The sequence below is a fragment of the Camelus ferus genome, chromosome 11 (assembly GCF_009834535.1).
Source record: "Camelus ferus isolate YT-003-E chromosome 11, BCGSAC_Cfer_1.0, whole genome shotgun sequence".
NCBI classification, from domain to species: domain Eukaryota; kingdom Metazoa; phylum Chordata; class Mammalia; order Artiodactyla; family Camelidae; genus Camelus; species Camelus ferus.
The window spans coordinates 35150437-35171814 of record NC_045706.1 but is presented as its reverse complement, the minus strand read 5'-3'; the positions used below and the strand labels follow the sequence as shown (position 1 = coordinate 35171814).

The window sequence follows — 21378 nt, the reverse complement described above, 5'->3', positions numbered from 1 at the left end:
CAAGGTTCATTCTCATAATAGCAAGTATCAAACCTTCAGTCTTTTTCTGGTCAAATAATATCCCACTGTATGGCTATACTACATTCTGTTTATCTATTCCTCACTCAGCGGAGATTTGGATTGTTTCCAGTTTGGGGCTATTATGAGTAATGCTGCTATGACTATTTGTGTTTAAGTTTTTGTGTGGACGTTTGTTTTCATTTCTGTTGGGTCTATAGCTAGGAGAGAAATTTCTAGGTCATGTCCTAAGCATTTGAGGAAATATCAGGCTGTTTTCCAAAGTGGGTGTCCCCTTTTACAATCAAACCAGCAGAGAGTGAGGGTTCTAACTGCCCATCTCCTTGTCAACACTTGTTACTGTTTGTCCTGTTTAGGGTAGTCATCTCAATACAAAATATCTTACTGTGGTTTGGTGATACACTTCTGACTTAAAAAAAAAGGAAAGCCATGCAACTGGAATAAAGAGCCACCAAATTTGAAATTCTTCAAAATGTGCAAAAAGCCCTTCAGACTTGTTACAGCTCATTAGCTACTTTATTTCCTCTCATGAATCCTCTTTCCTTCAACCCCCAGCATTCAAATTTGAAAAAAGAGTGATTTCTGAGTTGAGGATATTTTGGATATTACACAGAACCAAGAGCTCTGTGTTCAGTATTCTTGGCAGACAAAGGAAATATCTTCCTTTTTAAAACTAAAAAGCAAAATAATCTGACAGAGTCTCATTAGTTTTGCAGAACAGCTCTGTAGAAGTCATCACTAGCAATCTTGTTGATAGACTAATTAAATAAAAGGGTGTAAATTATTGTGATGTCAGATGGAGCATGAGCAGAAAAAATAGACATCATTTGTAATAAAATGAAAATTAAAGAAAAGTTAGAAGAAGCAGAAGCATTTCACACAGAGTATCATTAAGCCCACATCTCAAAGGAAGTACAGATTTAATAGTGTATTCTGTAATAAACTATTATTTAATATAAACTGCAATAAGTAATGTAGGCTACAGTAATAGATAACTCTGAAGCCACATGATAACCTGAAAATCTCACCAATTTTCCATATTTTGGAGCATTTTCAAATTTGGGGGGTGGGGTTCAAGTCATTTCTGTTTTATACCTTTAGAATGTGAAATAAGCATAGAGGTTATAATAAAATTTTTCATCAGTCTCAAAACCCTGAAATGTCATAAATGTCAAGGCAATTCTAAATTATCATGCTGGATTCAGTTCAGTTCAGTAGACTTATTAAGCATTCCTTGGTACCATACTGGATTTTTTTTTTTTATTGAAGTATATTCAGTTTACAGTGTGTTAATTTCTCATGTGCAGCATAATGTTTCAGTTTTACATATACATACATATATTCCTTTTCATATTTTTTTCATTATAGGTTACTACAAGGTGTTAAATATAGTTCCCTGTGCTACACAGTATAAACTTGTTATTTATCTATTTTATACATAGTAGTCAGTATCTGCAAATCTCAGACTTCCAATTTATCCCTTCCTACCCGCTTTCCCCTCTGGTAACCATAAGTTTGTTTTCTATGTCTTTGAGTCTGTTTCTGTTTTGTAAATAAGTTCATTTGTATCTTTTTATTTTTTTAGATTCCATATATAAATGATATATGGTAGTTTTTCTTTCTCTTTCTGGCTTACTTCTTAGAATGATGATCTCCAGGTCCATCCATGTTGCTACAAATGGCATTATTTTATTCTTTTTTATGGCCAAGTAGTATTTGTATAAATATACTACAATTTCTTTATCCAGTCATCTGTTGATGGATTTTTAGGCTATTTCCATGTCTTGGCTATTGTAAATGGTGCTGCTATGCACACTGGGGTACACGTATCTTTTTGGATTAGAGTTCCCTCTGGATATATGCCCAGGAGTGGGATTGCTGGATCATATGGTAAGTCTACTTTTAGTTTTTTAAGGAATCTCCATACTGTTTTCCATAATGGTTGCATCAAACTATATTCCCACCAATAGTGTAGGAGTGATCCCTTTTCTCCACACCCTTGAATGCTGGAAATTTCACACTAATCCCTTCATGCAGTTTTCACAGTGGTCTGAAAAGGTGCTTATTAAATAAGTCAGGCCTATTTTGGTCCAACGGATGCCACCCAACTCAAATTATCTTAGTTAAAATAAGCAGGTGTATTTTTTGAAAGGCTGTTGGCATAGGCCCCCAGGATCACAAGAAGAGCCTTAGGAAGCCGGGTAGTTCTGGGAAACTGCAGGAAAGTTCTGAGGCAGAGACTAAGAACGTGACACCATGAGGTCTCCTCAGTTATTTCTGTCATTCTCTAAGACTTCTCCACGCGGGAGGAGTTGTGGCCGATAACACCTCTGGGTTTATGTACAGTGCTGACCCTTTCTAACTGAGACGGGAAAGGCCTCCTTCCTCAGCTCCAACAGAAAAACCCTAGAAAGGGACCTGAATTGCTCTTGGGGCTGCTCTGGGCTACGCTTACGCTGGGTCCCATGCCTACTGTTAAGGTGCAGAAGGGAGCTGCTAGACCAACAAAAACATATGACTCTAGGTCTTCAACCAAACCTAGAATTCTTTCCAGTGTACCCTAGACACAGCTGTTTCGTGTTGCTGACCCACCCTTGTGTCACAGCCCAGAGAGCTGGTGAAAGGCCATTGGCAGTAAGAGCCCTGTCCAGGCTGACCATTCTTGGAAGCAGTTTGCTGCCCCCACCCAGAAGAATCCCTCCACTGGGATCGAATTTCATTCTTTAGGTCACTGGTTCCCAAAATGTGGTCTGAATTATGTTGATAAGGGGAAAAAAGAAATATCATTTTCTTGCTTTAAGTAAATAACTACGTTTTAAAAAGTGACCGAGTGTAATAATCCATAGCATTCCTCTAAAACAAGAATGGGTAGGGTGGGAAATTCCATTTGTAATTCCATGGGAATTACTTCAGTGCATACATGAGATTTAAGAAACCTGAATAGAGATACCATGTGCTAGAGAAGAAACTTGGTCATTATACCAGTTCTTCCCAAATTAATGCATAATTGATTTATTAAAAATTCAACAGAAGCCCTATACAACTTTAGGTAGCTGGGCAAGGAGCTTAATAAAATAATGTAGTAATTAGTCTGGAAGAGCAAATGGGCAAAAAGTCTCAAGTTCTATTTAGAACTGACCTGCTTCTCATAGTGACTCCCTGATGGGGAGTCCTAGGATTTATCACTTGACAGTTCCAAGGGGAGACTCCTGCCAGCTAACCTTACACATCATGGAGAAGGCACCACAAACCAATAAAACAGATAGATGAGTCAGTAAGTGATGTTAGGAAAAATGGTATAGTGGAACAATATTTTCAAAGTATTAACTGATTTTTTTTAACGGAGGTACTGGGGATTGAACCCAGCTGCATGAGAAGCATGTGTTCTACCACTGATCTATACCCACCCTTCTCTCCGTAACTGATTTTTATACCTAATATTCCCTCATCCTAGTCCTCCACAAGTCACTCAAGACGATTCAGGGCTCAGGATGGAAAGGAGAAACTGTAACTAGTGTTTTCTTCTGGTTTTAATGCCTTAAGCCCTTAGAGAAAAAGAAAGAGCTCTGAAGAAACAAAACATTTGGAAGGAAAAGCACCAAGGACTAATTTAAAAACCCTGAACTAGAATTAGAGCTAAATGAACTTATGGAGGAATTCTGAGGTTGGGATTCGGGAATGTGTATCTTTATAAGCACCTCAGGGGATTTTGTGCACCTGTGGGCTAGGATAGTGGTTCCCTACCAGGCTGCAAAGTGGAATCACCCCCGGGGTGGAACATATTCTGCTGCAGACCACAGCCCGGAGAACTGTAGACTGAGAGGGAGGCAGGAAGGACCAGGAACGTGAATTTTTTTGAAAGCTTCCAGTGTGATTTTAATGATGAGTTAGAGCTGGGAATTCCTCGTAAAGTCTATTTCCTTCCTCATTAATCCTGTAAGACATTTTATTCACTGTAGTGGGATGATTTTTTGAAGAATATTATCCAAGGTCATCTCCCCAACACACCTATTTCTTCTCCTTCGACTTACTTTCTAAATTTTCTATAAAAGATTAAAACATCTTTATCACCACTCATTGGAATCTCTTCCAGCATGAGCTGGAAGACCTATATCTAAGGCAATGATCTGCAGAACATGGTCTCTGGACCAGTAGCATCAGCCTCACCTAGAAATTGGTTGGAAATGCAACCGACCCTAGGTCACCCGCATGAGAAAATCTGGATGAGGGGCAGGGGCAGCAGTCTGTAATTTCACACAAGTAATCTTGCACTGGCACTTTTGAGACCAAGGATTCTCTTAAAGACAAACTTTGAAAACTACTGTTGCCTAGGCCCCACCCCCAAATTTTGATTTAATTAGTCAGGTGTGTGGTTTCCTCAGCTGGTTATAATATACAGTGAAATTTGAGAAACTGTGGGACTTTGAAAGAACTTTGCCCTGTTCAGAGCAGAATTTTCTTTCCAAACTAGAAGTGAAGAAAAAATCAAATGTATGGTGTGGGATGGGTGGGGGTTTAATGGAGAAAAGACAGTGTTTTAAGAATAGAGGTATTTCAAAGTTCAAGCATAAGTTTGTCTTAGCAGTGCATATAACAATTTTGTCCAATACTTATGAATTTATTATAATGGGACTATTGCCCCACTTACCTTTAGGAGATTAAGATTACCCCTATGATTGTAGTTGTAGTTTTTAGTATTTGACATGTGAAAATATTATGTGAAGATCAGGAAATGAATTCAATAACATTTTAAATGAATATGCACTTTATTCTTTACTGCAGCACCTAAATACATTTGAAAAAGAGAAATATATGTGTAGGACTATTACTTTTTCAGAAAATGTTTAGTATCAATAAAAACTCTCTTACAATACTTTCAGGAGGCCTGAGGCTCATAAATTGGGGACTGTTAAGGATTTTTATGCTTTTATCTAAAAGACATAGACAGAGAGAGACTATACTGATTTTTCTTTTTCACTGCTTATCTTTTCATAATGTGACTCCCCAAATTTATAAACTCTTCCGGAAGGCTTAGAACCCACTAATAAATTATGCTCAACATATATTCAACTCACTATATTGTATATATGCAATTCTTTGCAAATTAACCTCCCACTTATAGTATCTTATTCCCTAATAAATATAATATTAACTTATTATATCACTACATTTCTCAATTATGTTGGAAAAGAGAGCACGTACTATATAACCTCATATAAGTTATTTCTAAATGAAATATTTCTGTCCTTCCACAATTAAAGACAAATTTCTCAAATTATAACACTAATTTCTCTGAATATATCATGTTTTTGTGATATTTTGTCAATTTTAGGCCAAATATCACAATTACCACTTCTTTTTTTCCTTCTTTCTTTCCTTTCTTCCTTCTCTCCTCTTTGTTCCTTACTTTAAAATATTGTCTTAAAATCTAGCTAAGTATAGTTGGATATTTTTCTAATAATTTAAAGTTTAAGTCAAATATTTGTTAATTAAATAGTCAATAGTTAAATAATTTTAGTGGGATATTTTTTCTAATAATTGAAAGCCTCTAACTGACGTGGATCAAGTTATCTTCCACCTTGCTAAATATCTTTTAAAAGAAATCTGTTGAAGGCTGAAAATTCAGCCAGTTAATTGACTCAGTAATTGATTTGCCTGACATTAAACGAAGGTAACTTGTTTTCATTGAGGTTTGTTGAATTTTGGAGTGAATTTCCCTAAATACCCTAATTGATTCTATCTTGCATAATATGTGTGTATACTAATAAATGTACTTCTTTTTAAGCTAATACAAAGAGTGGACAAAAAACTTTGTATGGATTCTACCCAAGAAATGGCTGAAGAGCATTACTTTAGCCTGGAAGTGTGGGCTTTTCCTCTGGCTGCCCAGATTCTATGGGCCCTTACGTACTGGGCCGGTGTTGCTGTGCAATCTGGCTGTTAGCAGCTTTCCTCGGCTCTTCCTGTCTTTAGTGACAGGCTGGGGCACTTGGAGAAGGAGGAACAGGGAATGGTGAAGTAGGAAGTGACTACTTCATGCATCTTGGAACATCAGGCCAGGCAGCCTGGACCATCAGTTAGGTGACAGATCACCCTCCTTTCTAGCTTTCTTTTATCCTTGAAACACAACTTAAAGTATCACCACTCATTGGAATCTCTTCATAGTTCAACCTTCTGTGTGTGTGTGTGTGTGTGTGTGTGTGTGTGTGTGTGTGTGTGTGTGTGTGTGTGTGTGTGTGTGTGTGTGTGTGTGTGCGCGCGCGCATTCCCTATTACTTCGGATCTCCCTTTATTGTGGCACTTATCACATTCTCTTGGAAGTATTTGTGTACATATCCATCTCCCGCACCAGACCATGGACACCTCAGCACAGTGACTTCTCATCCTTAAGACACGGGAAGTGTCCCTGTGCCTACTGAACAAACGCAAGGCCAGCCACATGGCTAATGCACTCTGATGAACATAAAGAAGAGACCATGCAAAATCATGGTGCGACCCGATTGTACATGGCACGTCCTCTATTACAGTCGTCAGCCTTCCCCCACTCTTCTGTATCTCCTAATCAGCGATTCAAACACTTATAATTTTCTAAACATGCCATGTTATTTCGCGCAGCTCTCTGCCTTTAAATCTTTCAAATTTGCACACATGCCCACTTTGGGGAGGGGAGGGCTGGCAAAATCCTACCCTTATCTCAAATCTCAGTTTATGTATTATTTTCCCCAAGAAAATCTGACATTTCCTTCCATTCTCCCTTCTTTCAAAGTTGAACTGGATGTCCCTCCTCTGTGCTCCCACAATATCCTTCCTTTTTACTGACTGGCCAGTTTAATCCATGCTCTCCATTTTTTCTGGAAAAGATAATGACCAATGCCCACAGCAAACTGAATGTTCTCTTGACAGCAGGACACACTGGAATGCCCACATGTTGCTGCTTTTCCATTCCCTAAGCTGGATGCTTACTGAGATCCATTGTGTTTGCTCACACACCTATTTATGCCAGGTGTACCTGTTAGTGTAATTAAGTAATTCAGTTAGATGTGACTTAAGTGAATAGCATATGAGTGAGAAAAAAAAAGAGCTGTATTTTCTATGAGAACAGATGGATGTGTTGGAAAGATAAGCTGCTAAAAAATGTGTACTGCTGAATTAGATGTAGGCAAGAGATCAGATAAAGATAGGTAAGGAGTATGTAGAAATCTTGAAGGATTTTCCCTCAGATTGTTTAAATGCCCTGATTTTTAACTCCACTTCTATAAAATCCCAAACTGGAAATTGTTGAAGAAGCCTTATGAGAGTGGTTTTTGGAACTCCTGTCAGCATACTCATACCAAAATAGAAACCTTTAGCCCTACAACAAAGATTAGTGAAGTGCATGCATTTTAAGTCAAATAAAATGTCTATGGTACTCATGTATCATTTTTCACCTGTCTCAGTAATAGACTGTATTGAAATGATTGAGATGGGGATGGGGGCAGAGACTGTCTCCTTCACTAGATTGTGAATTTCTTGAAGACAGGGACCGAAGTCTTGCTCATCTTGGTAGACCTGTGCCTGGGGATGGGAAGAATATTTGAATCCTCGAGGACTTTCTCTCCAGGGCTTTCTTGACCCAAGGGAACTAACTGCTGCACTGCTTTTTGTTCAGGGCATTTCAACAATTAGGTGTCTTTTTATGCATTACAGCCACCAGGGGGCAATGTAGCTGCATTCCTTTGGAATCGCCGTCCAAGGGCGATGCCCCCAAACTAGATCCCCTAAAATGTGATAAGCCTCCCTAAAATGTGTTGGAGAACTTGTGGAATGAACATCTCACCCGTTCCATTTTTTCTAAATAATAAAAGGACCAATCACCATCCCATTAAGTTAGTTATTAAACCCTAGTCAATTTCTGGAAGGAAGAAAACAAAAGAAAATAGTAAGAAAATTCTAAAACCCTCATGCAAATGTTGCGAGTAGTATCAAGGATTGTAAATTGGTACAATACAGGCCACAATGCCCTACAGTGGAGTCTTGGAGGAAACATTACTGAGAAAGTCATGGAGAGTGTGTCTAGATGACTGGAAAGATGTCAGCCCTTCCTTCCTTCCCCTGAATGAATCTCCTCCCAGTTCTGATGTACTGGAATCATAGGCTTCAGAAATTAGGCTGCAAATTACTTATATCTTTTCAGAAGGAATGTCCTCTCCCAGGAGCAAGAGGGTAGTGAGATGAAAAAGAATCAAGACATTGCCTTTAAAAGAAAGACCCTGGGAAAATGAAAAAGAAATGATTATTTTACCTTTCAGTGCATTGCTATGCTGAATGACCACTAAACTGATGATCCGTGAAGGTGAAGGATCTTAAACCAGGCATCTTGGGTCCAAGGGAGCTGAGGCCTCCTACTTCACCAGTCTTCGGACGTAATTAAAGAGTATCTGTTCCAAAGTACTATTTGAGGATTGATTAAATCAGAAACAAGATCAACAGTCTAGTTTACAGTTATCATGGAGGTTTTGAAACAGCTGACGTAGAAGCTGAGTGATTTACTGCATTTGGGGAGTCAACTGACCTGGGTTTGAGTCTCAGCCCAGCCCCTGACAGTGACTAGGGTCAGGTTATCTCTATTCTCTCAGTGCTAGTTTTATATTGCTCATCTGAAAATACAGGGACAGGGAAAGTGGACAAATGATCTCAAAACTTCCCCCAGGTTTAAAAATCATATATATTTATTTTCCAGGAAGTTGCCCTTACAGATTTGCCCTTAACTTCCTTCTGTTTTAAGAACACAGCTTTTTAAGAGGCAAGGAAACACACACACACACACACACACCCCAATCATGCAAATTGCTATTTCTCCATCCACACTTAATTTACCTTTTCTCTTAAGGCAGGATCTGGCAGGGTTCAAAATATGGTTGGAACTGATACCAAAGGATTTTTTTCCAATAAAATAAGAACAGGATGTTACTGTTTAAATCCAATAAATTCAAAATGTGCTAGTTTGTGTGCAGAACAGAAACTCAAGCCCAGCATTTGCTCTCAACTGCTCATAGTTGAAGGCAGTGTGGTAGCTTACTCAAAATGAGTCAGAAAATAAATATACTGACATTTCAAGACTGGACAAATATGTAGGCTGCCTTTTAAGTTTTTGACTCCATTTGTTTCCCACCTTCCCCTGGAGAAAGGCAGTCAATGAATGAATACTCAGATATTCAGTGTCTGTCTGGAAAGCTGGCCGTCTGCCAGAAATACAATTAGGTGTGAAAAAAACCTCCATCTCTCACCTCCTTAGGACATCACTTCTTTCAGCCCTTTCACAGAAGGAAGACCAAAGTTGGAATGAACAGTGTGGCCCTTGGGCGTCTTCATGGTTCTCTGGCCGGAACTGTCCTATTGATCTGTTTGTGACATTGTGCAAAGAGTTAAGGTACAAAGGGGTGTGAGGCCTTGTGACTGCCCTCAAGGTGCTTGTCCCTAACAGTAGCTTCTCTCCTTACTTTTGCTTGTCCCAGACACTGGGGCTTAGAGAGTTGCCCTGTGGAGCCCTAAAGTACAGGCCATAAACCTTGTTACCTTGGGCCTCCTCTTACTTTTTCAATTCAGGGCCCATCCTAGTTGCTGAGCACCCAGAAGTACTATAGGAATGCTCTGGGGGATGGACTGAAACAAGTCTCTGGGCTACCATTGGCCATCTTCTGGGGCTGGCCTTGTTTACTTGACTTTGTGAGGAGGAGCAGTGCAGTCAGTGGGTCCATCTGTAACACAGGAAAATATCATGAGCTGCAAAGGGGGTGAATGCATGTAAACTCCTCAGTCCCAAGTCTGGCACATAAAGTGCGGGCAAGTGATGCGCCTCGTGATTCCATAATCATCGTAGATGATGACGCTGGTGTAGGAAGTCTGGACTGTGGAGGGTGACAGCCTGGGTTTGAATCCCCTCACTCATAATATAACATTGAGAATGTCCGAAAGCCTCGACTGTTTCAAGAGAGAAAGCAGGACTCAATGCCTGAGCAGGGGGTGCACCAGGCTTAAGGCAGAGCGCAGAGTGAGGACCAAAAAAAGTTAACCTTCGCAGTTGTTACTGTAACTGAAGACGAGCTGGGTGTCTGTGGCCACTGGGGACCATGCTGGCACTCCAGGCGGTTTCAAGGAGGTCCCAGAAGTAGGAAGCCTTCCTTGGAGAAGTGCAGGGGCCGGTGGGAGGTGAGGGACTCTCCCGCAGCCGCCGGGTGTGCGAAAGGAGAGGGTGAACTTGACCTCCGTCGACGCGCGGGGCGTGTCCGTCCACTCCTTGGGCTGCAAGGTCCTGCCTCCGACCCGGGCTGGCAGAGCCGCTCCCGAGAGTTGGGGGCCGGGCCGGGGACCCCGCCCAGGCGGCGGCCGGGTCCCCTGGGTTGGGCGCTGCTGGCTGAGCCGACGGGGCGGAGAGGAGGGCGGCGGGGGGAGGAGTAGGAGGAGGGGGCTGGTCAAGGGAAGTGCGACGTGTCTGTGGAGCCTTTTTATACCTCCTTTCCCGCAGTCCGGCAGCAGTCGCTGCCGCCGCCGCCGCCGCCGCCGCCGCCTCTCGTGCGTCCTAGCGTCTCCGCTCGCGGGAGTCGGGCTCCAAGTTCCAGGGCGCCGGGCACCGTAGCAGCCCCCCAGCATGGCCGAAGTCAAGAAACAGAAGACGGTAGGCTTCGAGTCGCCTGCCTTCCTCCTCCTCCCCTCCATGCGCGCGGCGTCGACGCCCCTACCCCGGGACACTCGGATCCCATCCTCCCCGGGAGGCGGCGAGAAGCCCGGGCGCAGAGGCTCGGGCGCCGGGAGGAGAATGAGGAGGAGGAAGAAGAGTGGGAGGAGGAAGAGGAGGGCGTGTAGGAGGAAAGCGGGAGGGCGAGGCACGGCTGGGATTCTCGGGGCAGTCCTTCTCTGCCCTGCGCTTCTGGGAACCTACACCCTTTGGGGGCGTCACGCCGGGACAGACCTCCAGAGCAGGCAAAGTGAATCCTAATCAAAAGAAAGGACCAGAGACAGGATATTTCCTTTCTTCCCCAAGAGCTTTTCCAGACCCTCCTTTCCTTCAATATGATCTCCGCACGGGTCCGGTGGGCTGAGCGGACTCCGGTCCTGCCAGGTCCTGTCGCTGCGCACATGTCAGTGACAGTCATTGAGTTTTGCCCGTAGAACCTCCTTGGAGTGGACTTTAATGACAGACTTTCATAGAGGAAACTGCAACTATCTAGACGTACGGGAGGAAATTGTATTTCTACACTGGCAGGATTCTAGCTTGATTCAGTTCCTGTTGGCATCGGGTGGCACCTCAAGTTCAGTCATGGGGGGAGCTCCTCGGCTTGGTGGAGTGAGATGAAGGCGCTGTTTTGATAAGACTCAATTTTATCCAGAATTAATCCCAGCCATCCCCTGTATGGGAAATAGAAGGTTTCCTTTTCCGCTTAGCGACAGGGGCCGCTGTAGGTTTTGCATCCTTAAAAATGACAGCAGTGATCATAGAGCCTTAGAGTTGCAAGGAGCCTTGCAGACAGCCTTTGGCCACACCAGGGGTGGTCGGCCAGCCTTGCTTAGATCCCAACCAGCAGTCTGACTGCTGAGCTCTCATCTTTACCACACTGCAAGCCTCCGATGATTATGGTGGTTACTGAATGGGTCGGCCTCTCTCAGACTTGTGCTTGGCACATAGTAGGTGGTCAATAACTGTTTATTACTATTATTATATATTATTTATTACTGAAATATCTTTGAGATGTATTCGTGGAAGGCTGCGGGAGAGATGAAAAAGAAAAACACGAATTCGGGAAGGAGAGGGGAGGGGCCATCCCAGGGGCTAGAAGTGGGGCCTTGAGCAGCAAGGGAAATGGGATAGGGGCTTGTGATTTCAAGGGGCCACATTGGACCTTCAGGAAGGTCCAGGAGGAAGGCAGCATCAGTTTGAGGGGGGAGAGTGGTCCAGGTCCATTTGCTTTTTATGGGACTGATTTTAAAGTAGGGAGACTCAGTATTATACTTCAAAACACTGTTAAATGAAAATCACTTGTGTTTTACTCCTATTTAATTTGATTACTTTCTGTAAAATTCTAAATGATGTCTTCTAAATGACAAGCTGCTGTGATACTTAGTAGCTTTTTGTGTCAGCGGGGTTTTCATTCTTACCTCCCTGCTCTCATCAAGAACTCCTTCCCAGTTCTGTCGGGGTTGCTTTGTCAGGCATTAGGAATGAAGGGGCAGGTGGTCCTTCCCCGTCATAACTCCATCCAACATGAGCCTGTGAAGTGAAGGGTCTGAGAACAGGGGCTTTACAAACTGATCGTGGCAACTGCACAGGGGGCTGGAGAAATCTGAGGGCCAGAGGTTTCGTTTTTGTGTTTACACATTTAGAACCTTTTATTTTTTTTGTTTGGGGTGTGTGCATGCTCTGCGTGGGGTTAAATTAACACCTGAACTGGCTATCAGGACTTGTGAAATTATTGTGGGTTTATTTAGCCAACACAATCATAACGCAGGGCACCAGCACAAGTTCCCCAAAGGGCCAGATAGATACAGTTGGGTAAAGCAAGCCAGTTGTAAATGCGTATGAAGTCTCTTAAGCTTTAAATGTTAACTCAAAACGTGTTTTGAAACCTTACAGGCCAAAACAAAATCTGTCCACATGTGTGACCTCTGAACTAATCAATTATTTGAGAAGTGAGTCTGGCTGATGTAGGAAGCTGTCCTGGGAGGGAGGCTGGGCTGATCTTTTCAGGGACTTGCAGAAATCCTTACAATTTTCTCTGTTGTCGGTAGAGGATCATCAATTTATGCCGCAGTCTCCGCAGTAACTCCAAATATTTGTTGAGCCCCTACTGTGTGCCAGGTGGTATACTGGGGTAAATACATCTTTCTTAGGATTTTTTTTTTTTTTGCCACACTCACTGAATGAATATAGCCTTTCAGTTCAGACCACTCTAAGAAGAGTAAGTAGTTTGGGTTATATGTGAGAATGTAGGATGATTTTCTCACAAGTCTGGGGGAAAGAAAAAAAAAAAAAGAAAAATTCTTTTATAAGGGAAGGTAGCACACTCCTCCTGTGTTAGGCATCCTTACCATGGAAACCAAAGACAGCTATGTGTCAGAGCCCTCCCCCCCCCCCACCCCACCGCCTTGCTTTACCTCCAACCCTGGCCACCTCCCATCCCCTCTATTGACACACACATAGATCCCAGGAGAAGGAAGGAGGCTGACTTCAGCCAGAGGACTGGAAAGAAAGGCAAAGGCCTGGTCTTTTCTTGTGTCATTTCCTGGATTAGCATTTTTCAAGCCCACGGACAAATACGTCCTGGAGACAACCAATCTAAACAAGTCAACTGAGATACTGAACTATTTGCCAAAGGATCGAACAAACCAATGGTTGGGAGGGAGTGAAGGCATGGGAAAGTTAAAGGTCTTCATCCATGTAAGAGATTACCTACCTTTTTATTATTTTAAAAATTGCGTACAGTACTACATTATTTTCCTGGAAGTAGTTACTTTTAAAACTATTTGAAGATGCTGCAAGACATGAGTTTCCAGATGAGTAACCGCTGGAAGGAAGGAGAAGCAGGCACTCCCCAGAGGCCAGGCCCTTAGCTAGGCTGCGTGTCATTTCATCTCCACAGCAGCCTCAACTCCAGAAAACTGAGCAGCATCTCTAGGGAGGAGAAACGCCAGGAGCTGGCCAAGATTTGAACTCAGTTTTGTCCAACTTTGAAGCTCATGCTTTTGCTCCCTCTGTATCTCTGTTTCAGGATATAACCTCTCTGGCTCATACATTTCCTCATCTGTGAAATGGGGGTAATAATGACTTACTCCTTACAGTTGTTGTGAGGAGAAAATAACTCTTAAAAACCATCTTGCTGAGTTCTAAGCCCAGAGTAGGGACCCCATATGCAGTTGCTATTGCTAATAATTTTATTATACCATGCTGTTGTGGTTTGGTCGGCAAAGAGAAGAAAGCATGGGGCAGACCATTCCCAAGGCTCAGTAAATCACAACCACCAGAATATTTAATAAGAGCAAACAAATACAGGCGGTAGAGGTGACGATTTGAATCCTAATTGTGAAAAGCTGAAGAGAAGACAAAGGTCGATAATTAGTACAGACGTACCAGGATAACACAAATAGTTAGCAAGATTTTAACCAACCACCTTGGTCAAGAGAGACAATCTATATTAAGTAAATATTGGACTACGCTCCACCCTGCCTGTGCCTCCAACTGTTTCCAGATCTACCTTAAAATTAATGTTACCCGATTCATGCTATTATCCCGTGATCATCTCTTTGGACTTTTACTGTTAAAGATAAATGTAGTTAACTCTGAGTTTCATATCTCTGAGATAATTATCTTAGTCTTTCAGCACTTTTCTGTTAATGCACAGGACTCTATGCTTTGCTTAGGGGATAAATAGACTTAACTAAAACATGGAACCTTTAGGGAATGAGTCTGGGAAAGGAATCAATGATATCAGTCTCAGTCCTGGGAGATTACTGTTTACTTCCAAATCTATCACTAAATAGTAATGGGCACTCATGAGTCTTGGTGTTTGGAAGTCTTAGGAAAACACAGAAACTAAAAGTAAATAATCAGAAATGTAATGGCATTTGAATGAACCTTTCATTCCCTGGGTGATTTGTTCACATGACAGCTGAAACGGCACATATGTCCAACAACCTCGCATAGAGCCTGGCACAGAGTAGGTTCTCGATAAATATTCCTTGCATAAATGGCCACAAAATTCATTAAAGGATGAATTTGTTTTTAGGATCTCTATTTTTCTTAGATTTCCCCCACTCCTGTCTGTCTGTTCTTGTTGTATTCTTGCTTCTTTTTGCCTGGGTATTCATCATTCCCACTGAAAAATTACCTGCAGGGATTCTTTGAGGCTTAGGATGAATGGCCTTTTTTGCCGAGGATTTGCTTTTGTTTCTGCCAGGTGCCTGGCGGCACTTCTAGTCTGGGACCACTTTAACCTAAATTTACCTCTGAAAGGTTTTTAGACCACCCAGGTGATGTGAATTTGAGTTGCAGTTTTGCACACAAGGACTGGCTTGTGAATACAAGTTCTCAGGGACCACCTCCCTCCCCGCCTAGTGTACATTTTCAGTGTCGAGGCAACTATCCTGGCAGTCTCTCAGGATGGGAGGTGGATTAATTCTGGTTCACTCTTATTTCTGGGGGGACTTTCAGTGACCTTAGCTGTGGTGAAGGCCTTTTTATTTTCCCCACTTAGGTATGTTCTGGGCTTTGATTTCTGTTTCACCTCTCCCATGAGGCTGTCAGAATCAGTGCAGATCTGCCCATATCAGGAAAAAAAGTACCTCCCTGCTTGCTTACCTGTTTCGTTCCTACTTTCCCACAGATTGTGGCCTGGTAGTTCCTTAGGAACTTGTCAGCTATTTGATGCTTCTAATTAGATTATGTTACAACCTGCATTTTAAAATTTGTTTTTATGGAAGGATCAGGACTGTATAATCTAGACCATCATTGCTACAAACAAAAAAATCTCTGCCTTTCCTTGACTCCTGTGTATCATTAACATTTCATATCATTCTTTTACCTTACTATACCTGTAACATTCTTAGAAAGGGAGTACTTTAAGAACAAGTAAACTTAAGTCAGATCGCTAGTCAGAAATATTTCATCTTTTTTTCCCTACAGAGTGCTAAGATCTGGGCTGGGGGTTGGGAGAGCAATGCTCACCTGGTGGCCTCTGCCTATACGGGCATCCTTAGAGATGTGCCCTGTCCTGTCTCATCCTTAGTGTTGGTCCAGTTCAAGTGCATTCCTGGCTGAAAGCCCCTTCAGTTTCAATACCTCTCCTTGCTTCTTCCGTGCTCTAGTGAGTACCCCAAGGTCACCATGCTGCTCCAGCACAGCTCTGGGGGAAACTCGGTGAGGTTGTCTAAGATCCTTGACACTTCCCCACTACTCCCAGGATGGTGGAAACAGGGCTTCTGCTCTGGGGTGACCATGCTGGGACTTTGAGGAGCTCTAGAGACTGCTGGGGTCTATTTGTGCCTCCTGCCCTGGGTTCTGTTGAGGATCAGAAACAAACACACCCAGTGCTCCCTGCTTTCAGAATCCTCAAAGCTATTTGGCTCCCTCACACCAAGTCTGGCACCAGGCGCAGAAAAACCACTCCCTTTCTTGGACTGCACACTGGCATCTAAGCTCCCTTTGCTTCTAATAAATATTAAATAAAGCTTTTCAGGAAGGTTAATTAACATTAACATTGGATTTGTTACAGGCGTGGTCCTCTTGTTCCTCTTGCCTACCTTTTTGATCACCAAATTTTTTTTCAATTTAGAATAAACTGGTAGACAAGATATATTTTTTTCCCTCTGAGAAAGAACCGCTGTATTAATACTTGAAATACAACTTGCCTCTGACAACACATGTTGTGTAAAGTGACTTTCATCAGTTAGCTGGTGTGACTTCCTTTAAAATCTTTCTGCATTTCAAATTTACTCCTGAAGTTGATTTTACTGTAATACTGGTATTGTGAAAACATGAATGCGACATAAACATGACAAGCTCAATCTGTCTCACACCAAATATTAACTTTTGTGCAAAAAAAAAGTGATCTGTTATAAAACTTTCCGAAAACAGTTACATGAAAACATCAAACGCTACATCATTAAAGGTGATTGTTTCTATACTAGGTTGATATTTGCTTTAAATAGCTGGTTAACATCTTTATATGTTTTGCTATGAAAAATGTGGATTTTTATCCACCAAGCATCTCTATTTGGTCTAACATTACAATTCCTTTTTTTTTTTTTTTTCACTTTTTAATATGTGTCAGGTGTGGGCTTGAAAAATCATTTGCAGACTTCACCTGGAGGCGTAAACCATCTATAGTAAAGTCTGAGAATGTATCCCCATTAACTCATTCATCTGTACTTCCCCAGTCATTCTTTATTTTTGAATAATACCCAATTTCTAGCAAAAGCTACAACTCAAGATGTTGGTGATGATGATTTTTATTTTTACATGTTTCTTAGTGTTAAAAAGCTGGACTACCTTTTTGGTCCTCTGCTGGTGACCCCATTATGTATAGTTTTGTTTTCCTTTAAGGGCTCTTAAAAGCTTTCCCTTTTTAGTTCCTGTCAAATCCTCACTTACATATTCGTTTGCTTCGTTCAACAAATATTTATTGAATGACCCAACCAGGGCCTGTACTTGCCATAATTTACTGAAGCTACCAAAGCCTTATATTCTTTAATTATAGTTTTTTAGTCCATTCAAACACTGTCTTTAAGACTATTCTAAACATAGACATTTGCTTTTTCTAATTGCAGCACCCCACCCACAATCTTCATATTCTTTCAACATTATGCCCAGTCAGTATTACAGTGGCCTTGGGCCAAAAGCAATAAAATTCCCAACTGATTTTTCATACATCTTTAGATCCTTTTTTTCCCTCCTAAATGAACATTTTAAATTATTTACTTTTTACTCAGGGCATTCCTACTTTTAAAATGTATTTTTAAAATAGCCCTAGCATTTTACTTCTGGAAGGAAAATTAAGAGCTCATCTTCCAGCCGTTCAAGTTGATACACAGTGTTCAAGAGCTTTGTTAAGGTCCATGGTTGTCTTCCTGGCTAGCTGGTTGGTGATACCACCACTAAGTTGAAACTCTGATCGCCTAACTACAGGTCTAGAACTTTTCTCTTTATTATGTCCCTTTGAAGTGGCCCAACCCATTTTCTATAGCTTTGTTTTCTTCCTTTTACTTGCTGGGAAATATTTTCCATAAATTAAAAAGAATATACTCCCAAGTTGATTATCAGTAAGTCACAGTTATACTTGGGTTTAGCTTTAGCATCTTGTTTGATATTCTGGAGATAGAAAATATGGACCAAAAAGCAGTGTTTGAAAAGGTAACTTCACCATGTTGAAATATTTTCAATGGGACAGACTGTTTCTCTTTAGAAAATTCAACCCCCCACCCTCCTCAACCTTACTCACTCTTCTTTAAGCCTTTTCAAACAGTTTAATCATTTAATCAAAAAAAGAAAGAAAAGATAACAATGATTGAATAGTGTGCAGTATAGAAAAAACTATATTAAGCAGAAGTTGGGTTAGGTTTAGTTACACATAAAAGCCTCAATTCTTGTTGTAGTTCTCAGAATTTCCAGTTTTACCTCGAAATCCATTCATTTCCATTGTTTCCTAAGCTCATGAAGGACCGTGAAGTCGACTACAGTAATTGTGTGGTCCTGCTAACTAAATCTGCCTAAATTGCTGAGTCCCAATAGAGAGTCTTTTCCTAAATTATGTGAGTAATTACAACTCTTGGGCCATTGGATCACTAATATAACATTTTGAGTGGTTACTTGAAAATGAAAGAAAAACGTTTGCATTCGTCTATGTGTTTAAATTAGCCATAGGACTAAGAAGACCTTGAGTAAAACCTAGACATTAAAATTCCGACTGTAGGATTTGCATATTTATCAGGAGTTTCGATTTTTAGAGCATGTTTTGTTAGAAAATTCTTACTCTATTGTGACTTGTTTCTCATCTGCGTGGAGCACATGATGTGGCAGGCACTGTTCCAGAGGTTGCCAGTGCATTAAGTCATTTAGTCCCTGCCATCTCCTGAAGCAAGCTTGTGAACAAATAGGAGGGAACTCATTTAACTGAAAAAAGTCTTTAGAGAGTTACCCACAGGAGAAGCTAAAATCTCATTAACTCCTCTGTAGTTAATAAGTTGTTCATTTCATAGAAGGAACGAGACAACGCCAAGTAGCAAACACAGCTGGATTAGTCAACTAGTAATATATTACTGCTTCATTTGTAAAATATTTTAGCAGCTACCAACTGCTAATATCTCAAGATAACAATAATGAATTCTATTTAGAGACATTCCCCAGCATTTTTTTAAAAAGAGTAAATGGCCTACGGTAGCAAAGTCACGTTCCCCTGTCCACCACACACATTTCTTTCCTTATGATGACATAAAGTGAATGACTGGAAAATAAATTTTCTTTGTGCTCAGACTCAACAAGTAGGGGTAATAGTTTTGATTGCAGAGTTCTACCACTAGGTCAGTATTCAACAAATGTGAACAGAATGATTTGTTTCCATTCAAACTGCTAATACTTGAGCCAAGTTGGAACTGTGATTTGTCGATGATAAAAGGAAACCAGGCCACCCATGTGTTCTGCACAAAATAAAAATTTGATTTAACTGGAAGTCCCAGCTTAGGGATGCTGGCAACCAGAAAGTGCTCCCATTTCACTGGGGACCAAGGAGGACCGCCTAGAAATTAGGAGATCGTAAACGCACTTTCCACGATGTTTGGAAGAAACATTTAAAAATTGTTTATTAAATGTTTAATGTAAATGTTTAAAAGGAGAGTTGTCTCCTTCTGTCGTCCTAGGTCCGTAAAGTTTTCAGCAATTGTGGGCCATTGCCTCAGGGATGGCCGCTGGGAGGGCCTGGGTTCTGACTCGGAGGAGAGCACTGTGTGAGAGACCGCGGGGGGAGAGCCGCACTGGCTGCGCTTGATTTAGGGGCTGAGTGAAGTCCTTTACTAAAGAGAGATTACATTATTTGAATGAGGAAAGTCATAGTGACAGTATAGAAATTAAATCTCAGAATCCGTGCTTTCACAGAATGTGACACCTTGGATACAAAATTCTGTCCAAAGGGTGTGTTGTTTCTGCTTAATTAGCCACTTCAGTGAGTGGAAATATCTGGGTCATCATTAACACTGAGTTTCTTCTGTTATCTTCTCAGCATTGAGGTTCTGGTTTAATATACCCTTTATCATTTTTTTAATTGAAGTATAGACAATTTACAATGTTGTGTTAATTTCTGGTGTACAGCATAGTGATTCAGTTATACATATATAATATATATATATATATATATATAATATAACTTTTCATTATAAGCTATTACAAGATATTAAATATATTTCCCTGTGCTTAGGACCTTGTTGTTTATCTATATTATATATAGTAGTTAGTATCTGCAAATCCTAAACTCCCATTTTATCCCTCCCCACTCCCTTTCCTCCTGGTAACCATAAGTTTGTTTTCTATATCTGTGATAAGTCTTTGAAACATCACATTATGATATTTATCCTTGATTACATTTTAAGTCTCCCTTGAGGTTGAGGAAGGTACCTTGCTGATTCAACCAGGTTCTCTAAATAGGGGAAGAGAACAAGCATTTATTCAGGGACTTTCCTTACAGTATCTCATCTCATCCTCACAATAACCAAAGAAGTAGTTGATGTTCTTATCCCCATTTTATAGCTGAGAACTGCCAGGTTCATTGAGGTTAAATAACTGGCCTTAGCATGTACAATCATAGGTGGCAGAGCTGGAACTGACTGCCTCCTAAGTACAAATGCCACGTTTTCACTCATTCTTTTTTTCCTTCCATTAATGTAACAAATGTAATAGATACTACAGCTGTCAAAATGTAGATTCTTTTGATTATTTAAACATACATTAAAATTTTGTCTTTGTGGATGCAGATGAATAGAGTGAATGAACTGAAAAGATGTGGTCACTTTGCAAATGGTTTTCCTCAGGGTCTTTTTGCAATGTTGTGTATAATCTGTAGAAATGTGGATTCTAGCAAATGCCGTTAAAAGGCAATAAATGTTAGTTTGGATGAGGCTCTGTGACCAGTTTTAGGAACAGTAGTGTTTAGAATCCAACCCAACACTTCACCTTAATAATACAAAGTGGCAGTGTTCTAGCGGGTGAATGCATACACTCAAGAATAAGTGTCCTTAGAAATAATTGCAGCGACTTACATGTAACTCTAGACCTTGCCTTGTTCATTATGCGGGTGCTGCACAGTCGAGCATTCATGAGTTACAAGTTCCCAAAGCCCCACAAGCTGCGGCCCTGTTCTCTGGATGTACTAGAGGTTTCACGGGCATTTCCACAGCTCAGCACAGAATTTTAATCTTTCATGGTTCATGGAGCCTGTGTCATATACACAGCCTCATTACCAGAACCATTTGCAAAAGAATATGAAGAAAATGCACAGAGGTAACAAAAAGCCTGCAGTGGGACACTTACAGGGCTGGTGTTTGGCAGGGCAGCTAAGACCTGTGCTGAACACTGTAATTCTGTGGTTTAGAACATCTTCTGAATGCAGTTACACATTTCTCGGAGACCCGATTTGATGTGTGTCGTGTTTCCATGGGGGTGATTGCCACCTCCCTGAATTACAGTGGGGTTCTTCTGGGTATGCATAATACCTGTCTTTCATCATGCTCATCCAGGCTTATTCATAAGTTCTTATAAATTATCCTAGCAGCTCTCCAGGATGAGTATAGCTATGAGTGTTACGAATCATAGATAAAGATACTAAAATAAAGAGATGGGGCAAATTC

General features: G+C 41.1%; 2 protein-coding genes across 3 annotated transcripts in view; one reads left to right on the top strand and one right to left on the bottom strand.

Moving 5' to 3' along the window:
* Positions 1-8708: 8708 nt before the first annotated feature.
* On the bottom strand, positions 8709-11042 carry LOC116667143. The gene is made up of 2 exons (XM_032491387.1): positions 10071-11042; positions 8709-9755 (listed from the first exon to the last, which is right to left on the bottom strand). Exons 1-2 carry the CDS (start codon positions 10711-10713, stop codon positions 9712-9714), a joined length of 687 nt encoding a protein of 228 aa, XP_032347278.1. The 5' UTR covers positions 10714-11042; the 3' UTR covers positions 8709-9711.
* PAPSS2 (3'-phosphoadenosine 5'-phosphosulfate synthase 2) overlaps positions 10530-21378 on the top strand; it is a 73907-nt gene continuing 63058 nt past the window's right edge. For both annotated transcript variants that reach the window (XM_014562756.2, XM_014562755.2), the window contains exon 1: positions 10530-10672. In XM_014562756.2, coding sequence (XP_014418242.1) covers positions 10646-10672 — 27 coding nt within the window. In that variant the 5' untranslated portion in view covers positions 10530-10645. The remainder of the gene's footprint in view (positions 10673-21378) is intronic.